The sequence below is a fragment of the Dromaius novaehollandiae genome, chromosome 10 (assembly GCF_036370855.1).
Source record: "Dromaius novaehollandiae isolate bDroNov1 chromosome 10, bDroNov1.hap1, whole genome shotgun sequence".
Lineage (NCBI taxonomy): Eukaryota > Metazoa > Chordata > Aves > Casuariiformes > Dromaiidae > Dromaius > Dromaius novaehollandiae.
In genome coordinates this window covers 15,350,527-15,371,031 of record NC_088107.1, presented here as the reverse complement: position 1 = coordinate 15,371,031, position 20,505 = coordinate 15,350,527, and the positions used below count along the sequence as shown (strand labels likewise).

The 20,505-nt window shown below is 36.0% G+C and overlaps 1 protein-coding gene across 4 annotated transcripts in view; it reads right to left on the bottom strand.

Moving 5' to 3' along the window:
* The window catches only part of UNC13C (unc-13 homolog C), a 221,193-nt gene that overhangs the window by 103,920 nt on the left and 96,768 nt on the right, over positions 1-20,505 (bottom strand). For all 4 annotated transcript variants that reach the window (XM_064517384.1, XM_064517386.1, XM_064517387.1 and 1 more), the window contains 5 exons: positions 19,017-19,180; positions 9,812-9,962; positions 6,467-6,535; positions 5,008-5,097; positions 3,792-3,920 (listed from right to left, as the gene is read on the bottom strand). In XM_064517384.1, coding sequence (XP_064373454.1) covers positions 3,792-3,920; positions 5,008-5,097; positions 6,467-6,535; positions 9,812-9,962; positions 19,017-19,180 — 603 coding nt within the window. The remainder of the gene's footprint in view (positions 1-3,791; positions 3,921-5,007; positions 5,098-6,466; positions 6,536-9,811; positions 9,963-19,016; positions 19,181-20,505) is intronic.

Here is a 20,505-nt window from a genome sequence, read left to right as displayed (position 1 = left end):
ATGTTATCGGCAGTCATTTGAGTAAAAGAGCATTGGATAAAATTAAACCAGTAATCACCCCTCCTTATACTCAGATTTAACAGTCCAATGCTCTCAAACCAAACGCATTCTCAATCAAGGTCAACAAGCAAACAAAGGACAGATTTCCTTTGAAAGATAAGGGACAACGATACTTCAAAAATAATGCTACAGTTTAAAACTAGAAACCTATTAACATAAGAGGACAGAAAATGGCATCTCAGAGAGAAGAGAGATGAGATTTGAGAAGTATAATGAGCAATGAAAACGCATGCGGGGAAGTGGGTAGCTCTACACATCCATCCACCTTCCCAAAGTTAAAGCTAATGATAACTCATGCTTTGTTACCTGTAGCTATTTCAGGTTAGTTTCAGAAGTGTCAAAATATCCTCGCCTACCATTCCTAGACCTTCTTAACACAGCCCACTCTGTCCCCTCCTAACTCTCGTTCATTTTTCTTCTGAAGAAAATAAAATAAGTTATCTCAGTACAAAAATATCCAAGCAATTCTGGTGGAACATTTGCTTCTGCAGATTATTCATCAACCATAAGTATGATGAAAAAGGAGAATAAGAGTAACAAACACAGAACTGGGCAGAGATTAAGAGCCACAGTATACATGTGGAAAGATCCACATGTAAATGGTGTGGTGTATTTGCTAATTCTCATCTCTCAATTACCTTCCAAACTCATCCTGAATCACACAAAATGAAGTTTCATCTACAGTGAAACTAATTCCTATCTCACATTACTGGTGTCTGATTTCGTACAAGAGTTTCAAAGAATATAAGCTGCAGGAGAAGGAAGAGACTGCTTAAGTACTGACACTGACCTTCCCTTCCTGCACACAGTATTCTCAAGGACAAAATAGAAGCCCCGGATTCAGAGTTTCACTGTTTTGACTTTCACACACCATCTATATAATGTTGCACAGTGATATTCCATATTCCAAGCCAAACTTTCCAGCAAACTCTTGGACTGTGTAGTTGGCAAGGTTTTGATACCAGAGGTAAAAAACAACTGGAGGAGGAGCTCCTGCAGCTTTAGTATTAGCCACGGTGGAAAGTTGCCTAGGAATGGAAAGGTTTGTCATTTTTACCTAAATTGCTTTCCTAAAAATGCCTGGGGAAAAGAAAGAACAATGTAACAATGTACCTTAAGAGCCTAATTTCAATAAACTTAAAGACCTGGTAGTAAAAGCAAGTGGCACCCCAGCTAAAGGGGGAAAAGGGTTTTAAGTGAGTTGGCAGTTTCTTAAAGAAATAACAGTGAGGGCACAAACAGGAACTTGTCCAAAGCGTCTGCCAAGAAGTAGAGTAAAGGACTAATTTGTTTACATCAGTAATTCTTAAGTGGTTCAGTAAAAGAAGGAAGTACATAGAAAATACATTTACATTATACAAGAAGTGGAGTAATTTAAGTAACTACAATTCCTAGAAAGACAAATAATTAGACATTCTATTGCAACACAACTGTTCTGTGCTGTGGATCTAGCATTTACTGCATACCCATAGCAAATTATATCTACTAATAAATATGCTGATGAACACCACAGGAGCATATGCAAAATATGAAATAATCTCCAAAGTCGCACAGAGGTGGATCCAGCCATGACTGCAATGCTGTAGTCTTCTCAAGTGTGACCCAGCCAGAAAAAGTTTGAGAGCCACTATGCGAGCAGTCCTTTATATGAGGTATGAGAAAGGCCTAGTGTTCTCTAGAACTAATCACTGGTTTTAAGAAACTGTTAAAACAATCACTTTCTGTAAGTATTTATCAGTATCAATGGAAAGGTCCTCTACAAAGGTTTATTAAGTGTAGCTTCCAGTGAAATGCTGAATCGAAGTTAGGTACCATTCATGGCTTTTTTTTCTGAAAAATTTCCAGAGGCCTCACTTTTCCTCTGATGAGAAAAGAAAACAAATGTTGAAATCATGACTTTTTTTACAAAGTGGAGCTATTATTATCTGGCCACTATGTTGTGCTGTGAGTGCACTACCCTGATGTGTTATACTGATATTTTTGCCTTTCTGTGATTTTTGAAAGCTCCTCAGGTTCCAGCTTCTCTCTTAGGTATAATACCTGTTCGCACAGGTATTGTATGTAGAATACAAAATATGACAGCAATCTACAGCCAGTAAAGTACTCCTGAGAAGGGGACTGTCACTTTTTAGACCTGCAATTATGCTTCTTTAGAGATGTATTCTGTCCTCAGCTGGATCTTGGATTTGGTAATTGTATGAAAAAAATCATGAACTTAAACAGCTTTTTCTCATACTTACTCAAACTGCTATGGGACTGTGCGTTTTAAACTACGAGAGAATAAATACACGTATATGCACTGAGTGAAAGAATGCACAATGAATATCTCATGGAGTACAAGGACCAGATTACTGCACAGACATCTTTCCCTCTCATGCTTAGGCCTTGCATTATGACAGGATAGTTACATCTAAGTTCTGACACTAAAGAGCTCTTTTTATTTATTCATTATGTAGGACTCTAGTATAATTTTTTTTCCCCCAGAAATTCCTTTCAGGATTATTCTGTCCACTCACTAATGTAATTTCACGGAAATAAAGACAAAACAGTCAAAGCACCTGTGTAACAAATTGTACCTTTTTACAAAGGTAATGAATGCATCATTTATTGTTCACATATCGTACCCACATAATATGTATTTTTTTCAGTGGTGACAAGGTGGCTGGAGCAAATATCAATTTCAGGCACCTTAACAGGAATTCAAATCATTTAAGAACTTCCTGTTATCCAACAGCAAAAAAACAATACAAAACTGACAAATCATCATTCAGAACTTTCTTATTCAGTGTGGGTTGATGCCACTGCTGCATACATGATGGCTTAAGGTTTCTGAATTTTGTGTTTATCAGACAGTCCTTACTACAGCTCAAAACGCTCAACTGATTTTCTAGAAGAAAAGTTCTGCCTATAAGTGGTAGTGAGAGATTCTTGTGTTCAAAGCTTGAGAGCTAGAGATGAGTTTCCTCATAATGGGAATGAAATAAAAGCAAAGTGTTATTCTTATTTCAGAAAAGTTGAATATAGTATGTACTGGCTCCCCCAGAATGCAGAGACACACCTGCTAGTATTCCTAGTTTGAACTCAAGAGAAATGTGCTTTCAGATAAAATTTGATGTCTCATATCATGTAGCATAAACATTCTTAATCTAAAATGCACAAGGGCGCTTTGTGGCAAAGGCACTTCACCTTTGTTGACGCAGCTACTAAAGCTTGGATCCACCATGCATCATAGCTGTTAAAATATAAACCTGAAGTCCTGGAAAAACAGTACCCCATTTTCAGCAAATGATAATCTTTCTTTTCTACAGTCACTGAAGTGAAATTTATACAAATCTCTGGATGAAGCCATTTAATTGTTTTAGAAGAAATATTGCTTTTTAAAAAATTATTTGCTAATTATAGTTCTTAAATGAACAATAATCCATCTAATTTCATCTTCCATACAGTCACTGGACAATTTTACTATCTCCTCCAATGTGAAAAAATGAATTTATGAGTTGACATTTTCATTTTGAAATTCATCTTGTTAATCATTTCAGTGTTTGTAGCCATCTGTGAGTTTGTTTACTATATGTTGCTCCTTTTCGCATAAATAAAGCAAAAATAATCAGAGTGCTTTTGTATAAAGGAACACCAAAATGGTTTGTATTCACTTTTTGTAAACTAACAATAATGAATCAGGAATGGCTTGCTCATGAATAAGCAATGAGCAAATTGCACATTAACCTTACCTGATCCATTAGCTGGGAGTAGAGGTCATAGCAATTGTCGAAAATGTATTTGTAAGTTGAGTCCAAACAGGCTCTTACACAATCTTTCACCACAGTACTGGCTCGAGGTGGGCTCTGCAATTCAAGGACCTAATAAAACATTTCAAAAAAAACACCAAATGAGAGAATTTCAGAATTAGATGGAACAGAAATAAATGCAAATATTGTAATGAGTATAGTTCTCTAATACAGGATAAAAAGTGATGAAATATAATAATGATAAAATTAACATTTATATTATGTTGACTTAAGGCTGCCTTAGTTTAAAGGTGCATCAAAACACATGCTGAAGTTAAGCAAATGAATTGCATCACTAAATTTTACTGGAATGAAATTGTTCATATGATGAAAGAGGCACACATGCATCTTTAGGCTTTCCTCTTTAGGAAATCATTAAACCATATAATTATGTGCTTTCCTCTGAATAAGAGTGTCAGCCCAAATAGCCCCTCACTTTTTAAAGCAAAAAGTTCAGCTTTTTACTCCACTATATGATACGTTATTCTGAACTTCATCTTAATAAATCATTTTTATTTTCATTATACAGTGCCTAACACACTGAAATCACAAATGACTGTGATAAACCTGTTTGCGTTTCTGTATTCTCATCCAGTAATACCAATTTGTACTATTTCCATTCTAAAAATAGTTCAGATCTTGACCATCTAGATACCAACATCTGGAATGACTAAAGCAAGTGTAGTATGATCTAATGTTGTATTTTGCTGTTTGACACATAATATCATGACACTACTATGAAAACATTATTTTTATGATACATGTTCCTAAGTGGTCCAACCGATTTTGCTTTACGTGTCTTGACATTAAATTAATTAAATAGGCAAATTTCTTGCTGCGTTCAGAAGTGGTAAAACTAATTATTAAAAAAAGGAAAAGACAGTTGCTTATTTCTCAAGAACAGCTTTATTTTACCACCATGATAATACAAAGCCTGAATAAGACAACTTCACGTCAGTGATCTTCAGTAAACTGAGAGATTTAATCTAAAACTGAAGTAGATGAACTGCATTTAGAAACCAGAATGGCAAAAGCATTCCTTAATCTCTAAGTTTCAACAGCAATAATTAAGAGTATAAAATTGGGTATGAACTTCCTGGAAAATCAATGGCAACAGCATTTTCTTTTTTAAAGTCTTTGTGTGAATAAAGTACAATACCTTCATTCGAAAAAAAGTGATGCTGGTTAGCAGGTCTACAGTTGATTTCAGATCTTGAAGTCTTTCAGAATTGCTGGCAGGAAAATTATCCTGGTGAATCAGGAAGAGAGGAATCATATGAAAGCGGAGTTAAAGGCAAGATCCTTAAACAGTTAGGAAAAAAACCCTCCAGGAAACCTAGATGCTGCTTGGAAGCACTAAAATGTTCAACTGTTGCCTCAGTTCTCCCTACGAGGAAGCCAGTAATAAGTATCCCTTTGACATGAATGGGAGCACTTCTGATAATCCTACTGTCTTTGACTGTAATAGGAACAATTTAAAATACTGTGATTTTTTAACACATTAATGGAGTAAAAAACACAACAAAAATGCTGTGAAAATGAGGCTAATGGAAATCATCTGTGGATTCTCTCTCCATGGCACATAAATCACTTGTATGCATAAATTCAGTAGTAAGCTTAATGAAGGAATCATATATGAAATTTTTGCTATTTTACTATTTTCTCTAGGTTAGCAGGAAGACTGATGGGAAGTGATGTTATTTAAATGACTTCATACTAACAAAACAGCAACCAAATATCCTCATGTTCCAAAAAAAGCTGGATAACATCTTTTAAATTTCAAAGAACCTAGAATGAACATATCTGCTGCATGAAGATTTTGGTCATAAAAACTGTGCACTTTCTACTACCTTAGAGGCCTTGGGGTTCTTTTAAACATTCCTTCCCTCTTTCAGTTTTATAAAGCAGGCCAGATGAACAGAGAAATCCTTGAGCTGGACGCTGCCAAGCCTAGAAGCTGAAAGGGAGCCCAAACTGATGGAGCCCTATTCATTTGCAGATCATCCAAAAGTTTCATGAAGGAGGGGGAGTTGAGAATGATATGGCAAATGGCAGGTATTCGGTGCATGCTTCTTCCCAGAAAAGCTGGTCTTGGAGCATACCTCAGTGGAAAGAACCTCTGTAAGACAGAAATGAAACTAGAATTCCTAACACTGAGACAACTCTCTTTCAAAATTCCTCGGATCATAGCATGGAGGCCTTAGCAAAGATGTCATCCTCTCAAAATTAATGCAGCAGGAACTGCGATTTGCACTATATAAGTCAGTGAGGGTAATTCCCAGATGAATTAACTTGATTAAGTTGTGGATTAAGTAAAACAAAGTCCTTCAGTTCTGTTCTTTTTCTTGACTGTCTGGCCATCCTTTTGGCCGTTCTTAGCTGTTGGCACGTGGAAAGAAAATGATTTCATCAAACTGGAAAACTGTCGTTAAAATGCTTAAATCCTGAAGTTCTTGTTCCCAAGGATTTGGGATCTCCTGTCAGCACCTGATATTTTCAACTTCTGCACCACAAGAGGGATTAATCTCTCAAACTCCTTTAAGCAGATAAAGCACACATGGATGTTTATATGAAAAACACATTTGATTTGTCCTCTAGGTAGAATATTTTGGACATACCCTGTATTTAGATAAGTCAATCCTCAGAGAATTGTGCAACTGATCCAGCAGTTTTATAAACTTTTCCCTCTGTAAAAAGAAAACAAGAATGTTGCATAAGAATCGCCAAGTTTCTGTAACTGATGGTATAACCAAAGCTCACACATTTTTTTTTTTTAGAAAGCATATAATCTCCTGCTTTCCATTCTTCATCAATTTGAAAGATAGATTGTTTTCCAGTGCTCCATAAAAAAGTACTGGTATGAAATATCTGTGTTTCAAAGCTAGGAAATGTATTTTTTAGCACTTTGATTTTGCTTTCTGTTCTATATTGTGATTTACCTGGAATGCATTCAACATTGTGTGGCTGTAAAACACATTAGTGAGGTGAAGCAGACTTTCCTATACAGTATTTTCCTTTCTTAATAGCTGATGCATTTTTAAACAAATAACTCAAAATATCTAGAAACTGAAAAATGCTGCTTGAAGTCTCTGACCAAAAATGCAACAACGGTATCAATTCAGTTTAAAGTCCAAAGTGTTATGTTACCATGGCTTATTAAAAAAGACCAGCTTATTAAATTTTTATATTTGACTTGTAATTGCTTACACCCGTGGAAAAAAAAAGAAAAAAAACAAAAACAAAAAACACTTTCTCCTGCCTTTAAGATGTAAGAAACATTGTTCATTTGGAGCACAATTTGATGTAAAAGTATGTGGTTGAAAATAAAACCAGAAAAAGTGGCTTTGTGAAAATAAGCCAAATAATACTATGTAGTCATAATTTTCCCCTTTAAATGTGGAGATTAACTTGTTATCTTGATAGATGAAGGTGCAATGAAAACATTTTGCTGTGAGATACCCAGGTGAGCTGTGCCATTCCCAATACTAATCAGTTTCTAAATACCAATCTTCATGTTAAAACATACTCTATAGTCCACTGCACAAAAACGTGCAGAAATCCTTGCCAGTCTATGTGAAAGGAGCAGACTGTCAGAAGTAGCAAGATGCGAGCTCTCAGAATGTGTGATTTTATCCACACCATTCCCAAAATAAGATATGCAATAAAATGAAACGAGAGTACTTTCTGCGCTGGCTGTTATCCATTGTGGAATACTAACCGACACCCTAAGCCACTAGCTTGCCACAGTTCCCTGAAGGGACGAATAAAAAGGGAATTTTTTGTCACGTTATAAATCTGTAGTGAAATACTCAGTCAGCCAAATATGTCCCAGTTGCAGCCTGAGGACCTGAAATTTGGCTGTTCTTTTTGATGAATGGTATGCAGCTATTGACTAATAAATGTCTTCTGACCCAAGAGAGAAAAATAATCTAATATTTTGCTTGTAAGTCAATTTTTTGAAAAAAGAGCCCCAAATCTCTATTAGTGAGGCTTACTACTGTCTTTTTATCCATCTGTTGAACTATGAATTGGATTGGAATTTGCGTCAAAAGAAAACTGGCATTAACATCAGAGAGAGGACTTAATCTCCCTCCAATCTGAGGATAAAGGAAAGTAATTCTGATCGTTAGCAAAATGGAAACAAAGAATAGAAAATCCAGTAAGAAAATCTGAAATTTCAAAAGCTGGATCAAACTCAAAAGTCTAATAGGACATGCATGTTGAAAGAGTAGTCTCATTTCAACAAAGATATAGAATCATTTCATAATAAACCATCAATTAGCTTGTAAAATAGAACCTCAGTAAGTTCAGAGCAATATTCCACTATCATGGTAATACTGTAATTAAATCATAAATAGTCTGATAGTGCTTTTCATCTCATCAAACTTTTTTACTTTATAGTAATGGGGCAGCATTACTATTCCTCTTTCAAAGCAAAACTCTAGCAGCAAGAGATAAAGTTCCAGTTCAAGAACATGCTGTCTCCAAACTAAAGACCTAGTCCTGATCACATTTATATGTAAGTACTTCCACCAGAATTAACACTTAAAAGAAAAACACGTAGACATTTAAAATAAATATTTTTCTAAAAAATTACTGAATGGACCTAAAATTCATGACTTATTTAATGGAAAACATTTTACAAAGTTATGACATCCCTTAAATCTGAAAATATATTCAGGTTAGTACTACTTTAGGAGTATTTAGAATTCTTTATAGTGGTAAGCAGTTGCATCAAACCCTAACAACACTCAGGATTTGGCAATAATAAAAAAATCAATCTTTGGTATTATGGTATTACTGCCACACAAGGTGAGTTTTATAGAAAATAGTTTTATCTCAAAGATGGTTGTGGATGAAATGCAAACTAATAGTTCCTGTGGACACTGCTCCTATTGCACCAACAGGTGATCATCAAGTGATAAGGATGGAGAAAGCTAAAAAAGCAGAGAGGTACAGATGACAATGAGAGACAGTCAGTTATATCAGGGACTCTCTTTCCTTCACTGGTGCAAGATACATCACCAGTTGTGCTATTCTTTGCTACACAGAGATCAGGCCAGGTGGCTAGAGGCCATCTTTGCAGTTCTCCCAATAATATGATTAGTTCCAGGTTCACTGGGTCAACCAGAGGGTGAGCTCAAGGCCAGTCTGGAAGATGAAAGGGAGACCTCACAGTTCATAATCTGTGCAAAGATAATGGAAAACCCTACAGGTAGAGTAACTGCAGGGCAAGTGGGTAGATCAGAGGGCCGTCAGGTGTAAGCATTGCCTCCATTTATCTGTAGGTTTTCTATAGGCCTTTATCAGTCAAATGAAGTTGGAGTACATAAGGAAAGACCAGTTATTCTTTCTGAGGCAAGCTCACAAGCTTGTCACTGAACAGTGAAAGACATGTCCACAGACGAAAAATAGATAAAAAATAAGGATGACAACATGCTGGCATTCGGCTCAATGTTTCTGAGACAAAAATACAGGACTTGAACAAAACATCCGTTATCTTAGCAAAAAAGGTCCATCATTATATACAAATTATTACCTACAAATATTTACAGCTTGATCCATTAGGTTAATATGAGTTTACTGATGATACTTTTATAAGTCTGCACAATCCAAGAAAGCAAATGCAACCTATAGCTAGTACAGTGCAATTAGTAGTTTGCAAGCCCCATCACAATAAAAACAAAAGCTGGCCTTCAAGATTTTATTATTATGCATGCTAGTGTCTTCCACCCCATATACCCTACACACCACTAAATAGGGAGTTTAAAAGGATAATAATATGTTCTTTAGCCTTTATACTGATTGACTGAAAAGACTCAGGGAAAAATTTTCAAAAGCTAACAACAGCTCTCATTCTTTAAAATGGCTTTTTAAAATTTGAAATTTGAATTTAATATTGTATCATATATCAGAAAATAGAGAGTAAAACTAGTATTCTATTAAAAAGCAAGTCTACTTACCCCAAAATTAGTAGCAGCAAACCGATCTGAGGCAGACACATTAGTTGTGGCTGTAGTATGAGCATAGAAAGCATTTATGTTGGCCAACAACGTACTCATAACTGCTGGCACACCAGGGCACATATATTTAGAAGACAGACAGGAAAAGTGCCTACAATTCAAACAAATTAGCAGTTATTAAAGGCAGGATGGATTCTGCACATTCTCTCACCACAATTTCTTTTCAGCTCCAGTGCTGTAAATGTCAAGCACTCTCATGGACAATTGTACAGACGTACATGACAAGAATCCAAACATATCTGACATAATTGCCAGAGTATTTTTAAATTGGACATACCAGATTCACATTTCCTTCCTACTCAGCTAATTCTGAATATAAAAATATGATTTGGAGATCTTGTTATTAAACAATACATTAATTATTAAACACAACTTAAATTCAAACACGAGGTTGTCATCATAATAGGCCACAAGAGATCTGTACTCCAGTAGAGAAGCATTTAATCTTTATTGACAAAAAGGTTCAAATCAAAAATTTGCTGTAGCTTGCATTTTAGGTTACTTATTACTGAAAGGTGAGACATCAAGTCACCTTTGGTTTTACTTTGGTTTGACTTTGGCCATGGCTGAAATTGTTCCACTGTGGTTCAGGTTAAGTAAAGGTTAGTTAATAAATTTGTTAAACTCTGAACCAGCTCCATACTGGAAAATGTTACTTTTAAAGAAAAGGAAAGTCTGTCATTGAGCAGGCTTGGGGCTTCAAGAGGGGCAAGGTTTTAGCTCCCACTTCCTGCTGAGTATCTGAGAACAGATTTATGTTCTCCCACCAGCCTATAGCTCCTCTCCAGCTCCCTAGATCTGGAACATTTAGATCCTGGAGAGAAGCTATAGCACTGATATTCCTGCGGCATGGGACTGAACTAAAAGGGGGGTTAAAGCCACAGTTTATCTGTGTGCTGCATGCACACAGCATAGAAATAGAGGCATACACATATTTATGCAGGTAAGGGAGACTACTGGAACAGCTACTGAAGGCTGAGGCAAGCAGTAGCAATAGGAGAAGAAGAATAAGAGACTGGGTGAGCCTCGTACTCCCAGTTCCTAGGCTTTCTCTAACATTGTATTCTCTTTCAAGTATTTTCATGCTGGGCTTACACACCACGTAGTCTTGTTCTGGTGTGGTGATATATATTGATGCTTAAAGCTTGTATCATGCCACTTGTGTCCAAAGTAATTTGCAAACCTTTCTCAGCATTCCTGGAAGGTAGATAATTAAGTGCTATTATCTCCATTTTACAAAATTGAGGGAAGCTGCTCAAGTTTACACACCAAATCAGTCACCTCAGCCAGGACTAGAACTCAGCATTCCTAGCTATGCAGCTTATAGGGATAATACTACAGAACCTTTATTCATTGCCAGTATTTTTCAGGGGTGCTTTTAAATACCACAACATGAATCTGACAAAAACATCAGGCAGCTATCTACTTGCTAGGAAAATGCTTCAGCATATGTCACATATGTTTCCTATAACCTGGAAAACTATACAGTTTTCTATACTATATATAGTATACTACTATACTATACCTTTGTATAAAGTACAATTGTGATGTCAGGTGATTTTCACCAGTTTCAGTTAATCTTTAAAGTTAACAGAAATCTCAGGTGACCTATTCTTCACATGCATTTTGAGAAATGTATGTAGAGATGACAGAACTATTCTTAAAAAATTTGATACCCAAAATAATTAACACATAGTTTTACTGTTGTCCTAGAATTATTCCCAAAAATCTTCAAGTGGGTCTAAGGATCCTTATTGTATAAGCAACACTGAACTGGAGAAAAGAAGGAACCAATAACCCCACTGACTTAGAGTCGTATTTTCAACATATGTTCTGCTGAGGAGAGAAGAGGCAGACAAAAGGGGTGGTCAGCAGCCATTGCTATGAGAGAAGCCACTGAGATTGTACTAGTTGCCCACAAGAAAAATGACAGACTCTGGAAAAAATAGTTTGGGTCTACATTTTACGTTCAGTGAGATGTCTTCTGCTGGTTCTTCTCACTCACATGGAGCTACCCAAGGGCTGCACTGGGCTCCTATCTTGAACACAAACCTAACTTGGAGAAAGATATTTGGAAAAAGGAGAAGGAACTATCCTTGCTGACCCTGCCAGAAATCTTGCCCTTTACATGCAGTGTGATCAATCGTGGGGTGACTTTTGATGAAATCAAAAGTGACAAGAACGCCTATATTCTTTCTAGTACTCCTCATCTCTCTCTATTTCTTGAATTATTTTGTGCAGGCTCTCCAAAAGCAGCAAGATTATTATAAAGCAATTCTGCATCTGCTGAGCAAATTTTCAGAAGATCTGCTTTCCAATCCAGAAGCTACAATTTATCCTACTGAGCTGTATTTTAGAATATTATCTCTGTTCTGTCATTGCTCATGATAGTTGAGCTTCCTGAGAGTTCAGAGCAAATGGATATCCACAGATACCTGAGCTCCAAGTCCAACCTTACAGTTGGAAGTCACACCCTACCACACACCACTGGCACTGGCTCCCTCTGGCATCCTGAACTGTAAGTGAGTATACAGTAGTGTAGCTGTGCTGGATAATGATGAGTGAAGCAACTCCCAGCCCTTCTTGTGTGCAGTCTGAGCGATGGGATGCACTCTGTATTTTAAAACAAAGTTTACACTGGAGCAGAGCTGGGAGCTGTGGCTGTCACTACCCAGCACATGCACACCCATGCCACTTCAAAAGCAATTGGCCTACTACCAGTAGCGTACCAGCATGGCTAGGAACTTCTGCTACAGACGGAAAGGATACTTTGGAAAACATTTTACAAAAGATAGCATATGACAAGAGACTGTATGAAGCTGTAAAAGAAAAGCAAAGAGATTATTGATTTAAAGAAAACTAAGCAACAATTTTTCGAAAAAGCTTATATTTTCTCACATTCTGGTTAAAGGCATTAGACCATTAAAATCAAGTACTCTGAATTCAGTTTGCAGTAAGATTATCTTAGTGACCAAGCAATTAAAACAATCTAAATGTGCTTCACTTCCTGTACCAACATATTTTCAGGAGCAGTAGCAAACTCCAGTGGTAGTCTTAGAGTACATTTTAGAATAGGATAAAAATCATTTGAAAATATAAATTTTCCACTTCTCACTATTTACAGATATTTTCTCATTAAAAATCTGCAAGACAAATGAGTGGCAAACAACAGCAACAGAAGTAGAGCCAAAGCATCCTCAACAGGTGGCGAATTACAGGTCACAATCTTTCTTTTCTTCATATTCTACATCAGGTCCAAAGACAGCATAAAAGTACTTCCTGTTTTTGTGGTTCTGAGATTGTCAGGTACCAGTTCAGCTTGGCCCACCCTGCAGTAAATTGGTCAGTTTACTACTCTGCTAAACTAGGTAGCAGAAGAATATTTAAAGTTTAAATATATGTGGCCATGCCCCCTCCCTAATTTGCTCTCTGTTTCAAAAGCCTACTTGAGAACTCCGTGCCTACCAGATCATCTGGTAATGGTCTAAATAAAAGGCTAGACAAAAGTTTGGACCGTTCTCATTTCCCTGAACATTTGAATCCACATAATGCCTCCAAAAGCATGAAGGTGGATCCTTAAAGTAGAGTGATTAAGTATTAATCTGAAAGGTAAGACGTGGACTGAAATTGGTTGTTCTATTCTTGAGTTGAGATCACTATCCAAATGGTAGGCATCTTCTATCCCTAGAAAGACAGCCCAACGGATCTAAGACTGGAATGGATACTTAATTCCTGTGGAAACATGTGTGCTATCCATCACTACACCCATTACAAGCTCAGTCAATAAAATGACTTGGAATCTTACACTGACAAGAAATGGGAACTTCTACAGGTTCTCCTCTGACAAGATCAACACCAAGTTACAGTCTTTTATATTGTCAATATATGACTTTACAGTGTCATATATTATATGTTATTATATGTTATAGTGTCAATAACATAATTTGGTGTGATCCCTCACTGTATTAATTTTATGTTAGGATAATTTAAGGCTATTGATGTAATTTAGTTCTGTGCTTATTTAGATCCCTACACTGCTCCAGCTTTAACTGCCTAGTGAAACTGATGATAAATTAACTGTGTCAAGTTATGTGAATTTTTGCTTCTCTACCTCATTTAAAAAATCTATACAGTTCACAGAACTGATTATCAGTTGCAATACGGGTCATGACTCTAATCTGCATTGCTTAATTGCATTGCTTCTGCCTGCTAATTAAGAAGTCAAAATAAAAATGAGGAAACTTCCTTCCTTGCCTTTGTAGATCTCCAAAACTAGCAATCAATACCATGAGTAATAACTAATAGTTTCTAATGGGCACATGATGTCACAGCAACTATTGTCAAGAGTCTCACATTTTTTAGAGTAATATGCCATTGTTCAAACCACAGTCACTCAGCATATCTAAAACCACAGCTGTTGGCTTTATTCTGCAACTTTCTTACAATGCAAGTTCACAACCAGCATGTAGTGCCTTGTAATTCTTCTAATCTTCCTGCTAGCATGAATCAGCACAGAGACTATAGCATAGAAGACAAGGTTAATTAATGTGCACTATTACGTAAGCCAAAGCTATCAATGAAAATTACCTTAATGGGTGATTTGTGTGCTTTTTGCAATGCAGCCACATTAATTGAAGAACAGCAGGAGAACAAGATGGCATATCTAATGCCAGTTAACTTGCTGGAACAAGAACTATGTTTTTGAGCTAGAAGCATTAGGTTCTACCTGTGCTGACTCTTGCCAGCAAGAAGGGAAGATTGTAACAGAGCTTTTATTCCACTTGACTCCACTACAGAGTAAGTCCAGGATGCTGACGTTATATATAATTTAAGTGTCTAGTCAAATGCTGTTTCAGTACAAGCCCTGCTTTTTGCCTTCTTAAGGGAAATGAATTAAATTGAAAGAGGAACAAGGAAAACAAAATTATTTTGTCTTGCTGCTGGACAGATGGCCTAATACAAGTATTTAATAAGCCTTCCTTCTGCTGTGACTCCTGCAAGCCACTGAATTTACAGCATAAATCACCATTCATCACTGCAGTCCTCAGAATAAAGGACAGTTGGATCACTGAGCTGTTCTGCCACCTTTTTTAATCTGTTTTTGGTCATACCTTCCCCCGCCCCCCCTTCTACCACACATATGTGCATTCACTTCTGGGCATATATGCGTATTATTCATGTAACACTGTATAGCTGACTGCTCTCCATCACAAAAAAAATCTCTAGTCAGCTCACATAAGAATGGCTATAATTGTCTTTCATCTCTTTTCCCAATACAGACACCATGAGGAGTGGAGTAATACAATAGCTGGAAAAAAGAAGAGTGGATTATGGAATCTATATGGTGAAGTCTTTTCAAACAGCCACAGTTACTTCCGGATAAGCAGCCTTTTTGTTTTATTTTGTTGTTCGGTTTTGGTGGGAGGGTCAAAGGCTGAGTTTCTGCCCATGTGAATTCCACAGCTGGTAACTTACAAGCAGATTTCCTTGTTTATTTGGAGCTGGGCAGCTGGAATCTGTATCTTGAAATGAGTGTAAACAGCCCTACTAAGTGGGCATCACTTAGGGAAGAACTGTCTATGTTTCAGTCTCATAAAAATGTGGATGTGTCTGTCTCCAAAGTCTTGATGGACTGCGGGTGCAATCACACCTGAATTTGTTCTCTTTACAAGTTTAATGAAAAAAGTCTTACTGTAGAACAACGATCAGTGTGGAGTAGTGATCATCCATGTGATGTCTTTTGGGTAGACACGTATATTCCAGCCACTCTTCAGCTGTGCACAGGTAACCACCTGCTTATCTAGAATTAAACGCTGATCTTATCTAGAATTAAACACTGATCGAATCATCACATGATCTGAATCACAGAAAATGCAGACTTTCTTTGTTGAGGCTGGTTAAGAGAGAAAAAGAGCTTTATGTTTCCAGGATTTTTAGTTGGTTATCCATTGGACTGATTTGCCTTGAAGTGGTCTGGCACAAAAATAATAAACTGATCTAAATTCTTGTTTATCTTTGCCAAGCTGCCATGATTGCAATCGATGCATATACTTAGTGCCTTGGGAAGAAACAGGATTATCCTTTTGAAAATATAATTTCTGTGCTCTGAAGGAATGGATATAAATAAATAAATACTAATTTGAGAGGACATGAACAAATTGTCAGGGTCTACTGGAAGGATCATAGATGACACAGCCACTAGCACAAGCTTGAAATGATGATGAATAAGATTATTCATTATCATAGCAGAACAGAATACCAAGTTGTTCTATGTAGTACTACTTTAGGAAGGCTTATTTAGCTTTATGTTGTATTCAGAAATGCAGAATGGCATATGCCCCTACTCCAGCATATGCTGCCTACCCATACCAAGAAGGGTCAAGCCCCTCTAACATTAAATGGTGCTGAAATATTATAGAATAGATGTTTTTAAACTGCAAACGTGAATTTTAAAACTTGAAATCAGAAAAAAAGAGCAGCTCAATAGCAAAACCCTAAAACTCTCATAAACTTAAGACAGTGTACAAGAAGCATGTGGACGCTCTCTGGGACCTGGGCAATTGCCTATGAAAGCACAGTTACTTGTGTGTTTATAGCTACGAACATTTTAATTCACAGTGTTACCATAAGACATGGAATAGGAATGTTCTGCAACTAGATATTTGAGCAAAAAATACTTACGTAGTGTTCCTTTGGGCCAAGTGATTACATTCAAATTCTCTCTGTTCTGTATTAGAAAATTGCTTTTCTTTTCATAGGAAGACATCATTACCACATGGGATCTGATCATTCAATTTTCCAAATCAAAAAGCTGTAAATTTTCTCCTAACTCTTAAAGGTGTTCCAGAAGAAAGACATGATTTCATAAACACAAATAAAGCCAACTGACAATAGTCCAAAAGAAAACTCCTCATGACAAATCTACAGTGTCTTCACTACTCTCCCTTCAGTCTGAATGCACTTACTGAGAGATGTGTCTGCAGATGAATCAGCAAAACAATATATATCAAACAATTCCTTTCTTATTCAAATATTTCACACATTAATTAAGATCACATTTGCTATTGATTTTTATTCCCAGCTAACTTGAACAAGAAATGTGTGGCTTACCCCTGAAATACTGATTGCTCATTATCAACATGCAACATTTTAAAATGCAAATGGATATGAGTATGGAGGCAAAGAAATTTTAGCCTTGGTTTCCTGTGTAAATTACTTCTGACTACCAATATCGAATTCACTTTCCCACTGCACTTTGTAGTTATCAACAATAAGGGAATTTGATGTAAAAAGTACAGAAGAAAGCAAGAACAAAAAGAAGACAAGCCAACATATCTCATTTAGTTTAAAAAGAATTAATCAGAATTTCTGAGTATAGATTCCTGAAAAATGCATTGCAGTATTTGCTCAGCTCCATGTTAGATGTTCAGACTAAATTTACCTTCTTTTCACGAATATATGTATGCTGTTTTTACCAATATAATATTAAAGAGTCATCCTTATATGAAGAATTAACTTGTCCTTTTCTAACTCTATTGAATGAAAAAGCTTTTAAATACTCGGATCTCTATTATATTGCTATTTTCACAATGCTGACTTTTGCTACACTCAAATTTAAAAAATCAGTTTTAAACATTCCCTAGAAAAAATCCAGTACTCTGAAATTTTCCAGTAATTTTTCACACAATCACCAAGAGATGAAACTGAAGAAAATTCAAAGACATTTTCCAGCTGAGATTCTCCATCAGAAGTACAGCCACACTATATTGAAATAACATACCACTCAGGGCATAGTTAAGAGGAAACACTGATACTAAATCAGTCCTGCTTTATTTCTTAAGCAAAAGAGTAAGAACAACCCTCCTTTGACGTTAAAAGCTCTTAAGGATTCATCTCACTTAAGACCCTGAATTAATTTGAGCACAGACAGCAGGAACTATTCGATCGCTTTAGAGATTATTATCTTGGTAAAACTGTTGTACCACTTTAAACTATTTTGAGTTTACTATTTTTATTAAGTTACAGCATTAGAATACTATGCTAGTTAATAGGTAATATATTTTAATCAAGGTGTAAAGATATACACAGTGAATAGGAAGCTAAACAAGAAAAAACAAACAACTATCAGTTAAAGAATAGGAAATTAGAAATTCCAAATTCTATTTATGAAACTCAGTGCATAAGTTTCTCCATATGTAACACAGATATATAATAATGCAAAGGAACTCTCAAACTTAATTAATCCTGCTGTGCAATGTTACTTAAGGTCCTTGGAGGAAGAACACTGAACAAGTATATTTTACAAATATACCCTTCTACCTTTCTAGAAGATATACAACACAATAATTCACAATGAACTGCATAAAGTGAAAGACATGCTCATTGCAATAACAGATGGTGTCATTATATACTGCAATAAAAAAACCTTTGGTGTTTATGTGCCTTCATGCTATATGAGAAGATAATTTGTTTTTAAGATGTGCAGTAAAAAAACAGAGGAAACAAGATACATGTTCTGATTAAAAATTCCATAACACCAGCTTTCTACAGTGACAGTGAACTCAGCTGGATTCCTTTGCTTTCCTAAGGGTGCAACAGGAGCAGAATACAGTCCTCATGGGCAAAGCTTTCACTGGTCAAATTAAGAGTACATGTCCAGCTCTTGTATCCCCAGGTCCCTAAACCCTGTGGTATTATGTTCTAAAGTGATCGGACAGATACTTCAATATCGCCAATGTAGTAACAGGTTCCAATACCATTAAAAATGGTTTATTTACATATACTACGGAAGGTTACTACTGCCTTTGCTAGTGCCCTATAATTATTTCTGCCTGTGAAACAGTGGTCTAGCATATGATCTCAACCTTGGCTAGAGCAATGGAAGTCTTTCCAACCCTTGCCACATATCACTATCATAAGGATTAAGAAATGCATTAGTGGTAATACCAGTAACAGCTTACAAAATGCTTGTAAGATTCTTAATGCTATTGCAGCTGAGACTATCAGAGGGACATAGAAGTGAACAAGAATTTTAAATCAGGAATGGAAGTGTAATGGAAAATAAAAGCATGAAAGCTTAGAACTCATCACTTCTCTCAACCATATTCTTGACAGTAGAGTAAAAAATAGACATGATAATACTTACGTCATAGCTTGATAAATATATTCAATTCCATAACGCATTGCAAATTCGTCTACAATTTCTTGTGCAGCATCATCAAAGTATACCTTCCAGGCTTCATCACCTCTCACTTCAGGGATTTTTACAACACCATTAGATTTAACTTCCGTCAAATAATGGAACAGATTCTAGATTTAAGAAATTTTTCAAACAGAAAATTTCAGCTTTTAAGTAGCATTCTGAAAGTATATTCTATATAGTAGCCCTCAATATGTTCATTAATTTCAAATTTTGTTTATTTTTCTGAAGACTAGAACCAACTACCCATCATTTGATAGATGAAAAACCCAAAGCTTTAAACATTTTTTTTTTGTAATGGAACTCTGCTAGTGCAGTTTTGTGATTCACCACTTTATCTACTTCCTTGACATAAGGGTACCTCAGCTAACCAGCACAGAGAGACTGCAACATAAAACAGCGCAGAAACTTTCTCTTCTGTCTTATATGACCTTGCTGATGAATGAAATCATGATGTTATAATGCTCACTGAATAGTCCTTCAACTTGAATTGGATCTGTGATCAATAAATTTCAAATTCATGATTTAAAAACTGTAAATTACAGGAAAACTATTAGAAATATTGCAGTAGGCTCTCAAATAATGAAAGTCATGTCATAAAGTTTAGGTTTAGCAGCCTTCAAACCAAACCTAGTGTTTAATTTGAAAGTAATGGCATGGAATGCTTCTTGGATTAACTAACTCCATACATATTTACAAACTGGGCAATGAACTTTATTTCTACCTGTTTTCAGTGACAAAAGCAAACTAGCGAATAATTTCAATTGGCTAATTAGTCCTGTATATATTGGTTGGATGATTCTAAAGCAATAGGATTTTACTATTTACTTCTAGAGTCCTGATCACAACCTTTACAATATCAAGTCAAATAGCATATTTGAGCACAAATGCCCTGAACATTCAAGTTTACAAAATTTGACCACTAAGGATAATTTTGTGGATACATGCTAGTACTGAACTTTCAGCAACATAAGTATTATCTACCGGTTTTCCAAAAGTACTTGTATATTTGGAATAAAACTTCAATGCTTATCACTGTTTGAGGGAAGAGGAATTAAATACCAAGAAAATCTTTTGAAAGACACACACAGGTTTATTACTCGTGATTTTTTTTAATTGTTGACAAAAGTAAATCAGATAATAGGAGACCTAATTTTTATATGTTTGTGCTTCTCCTCATTTTTCTCTCTCTCTCCAACATATGGATTACTGTATGAGGAAAGAGATCATCTACAGTTAATAGCTATACTTCTGAAATATATAGAAATGGTAATATCTTCTTAATGTTAGCAAGCATGTATGGGGCATTGAAATGCTGAAACAAAAACAATAGGAGGAGCACTTAAAAAGCTCACTCCACCTTCTCTTTTCTTCTGACTCCTTTTGACAGGAACAATCTATTGCTATTACACCATTTCCTCCTTCTTTGACTCTG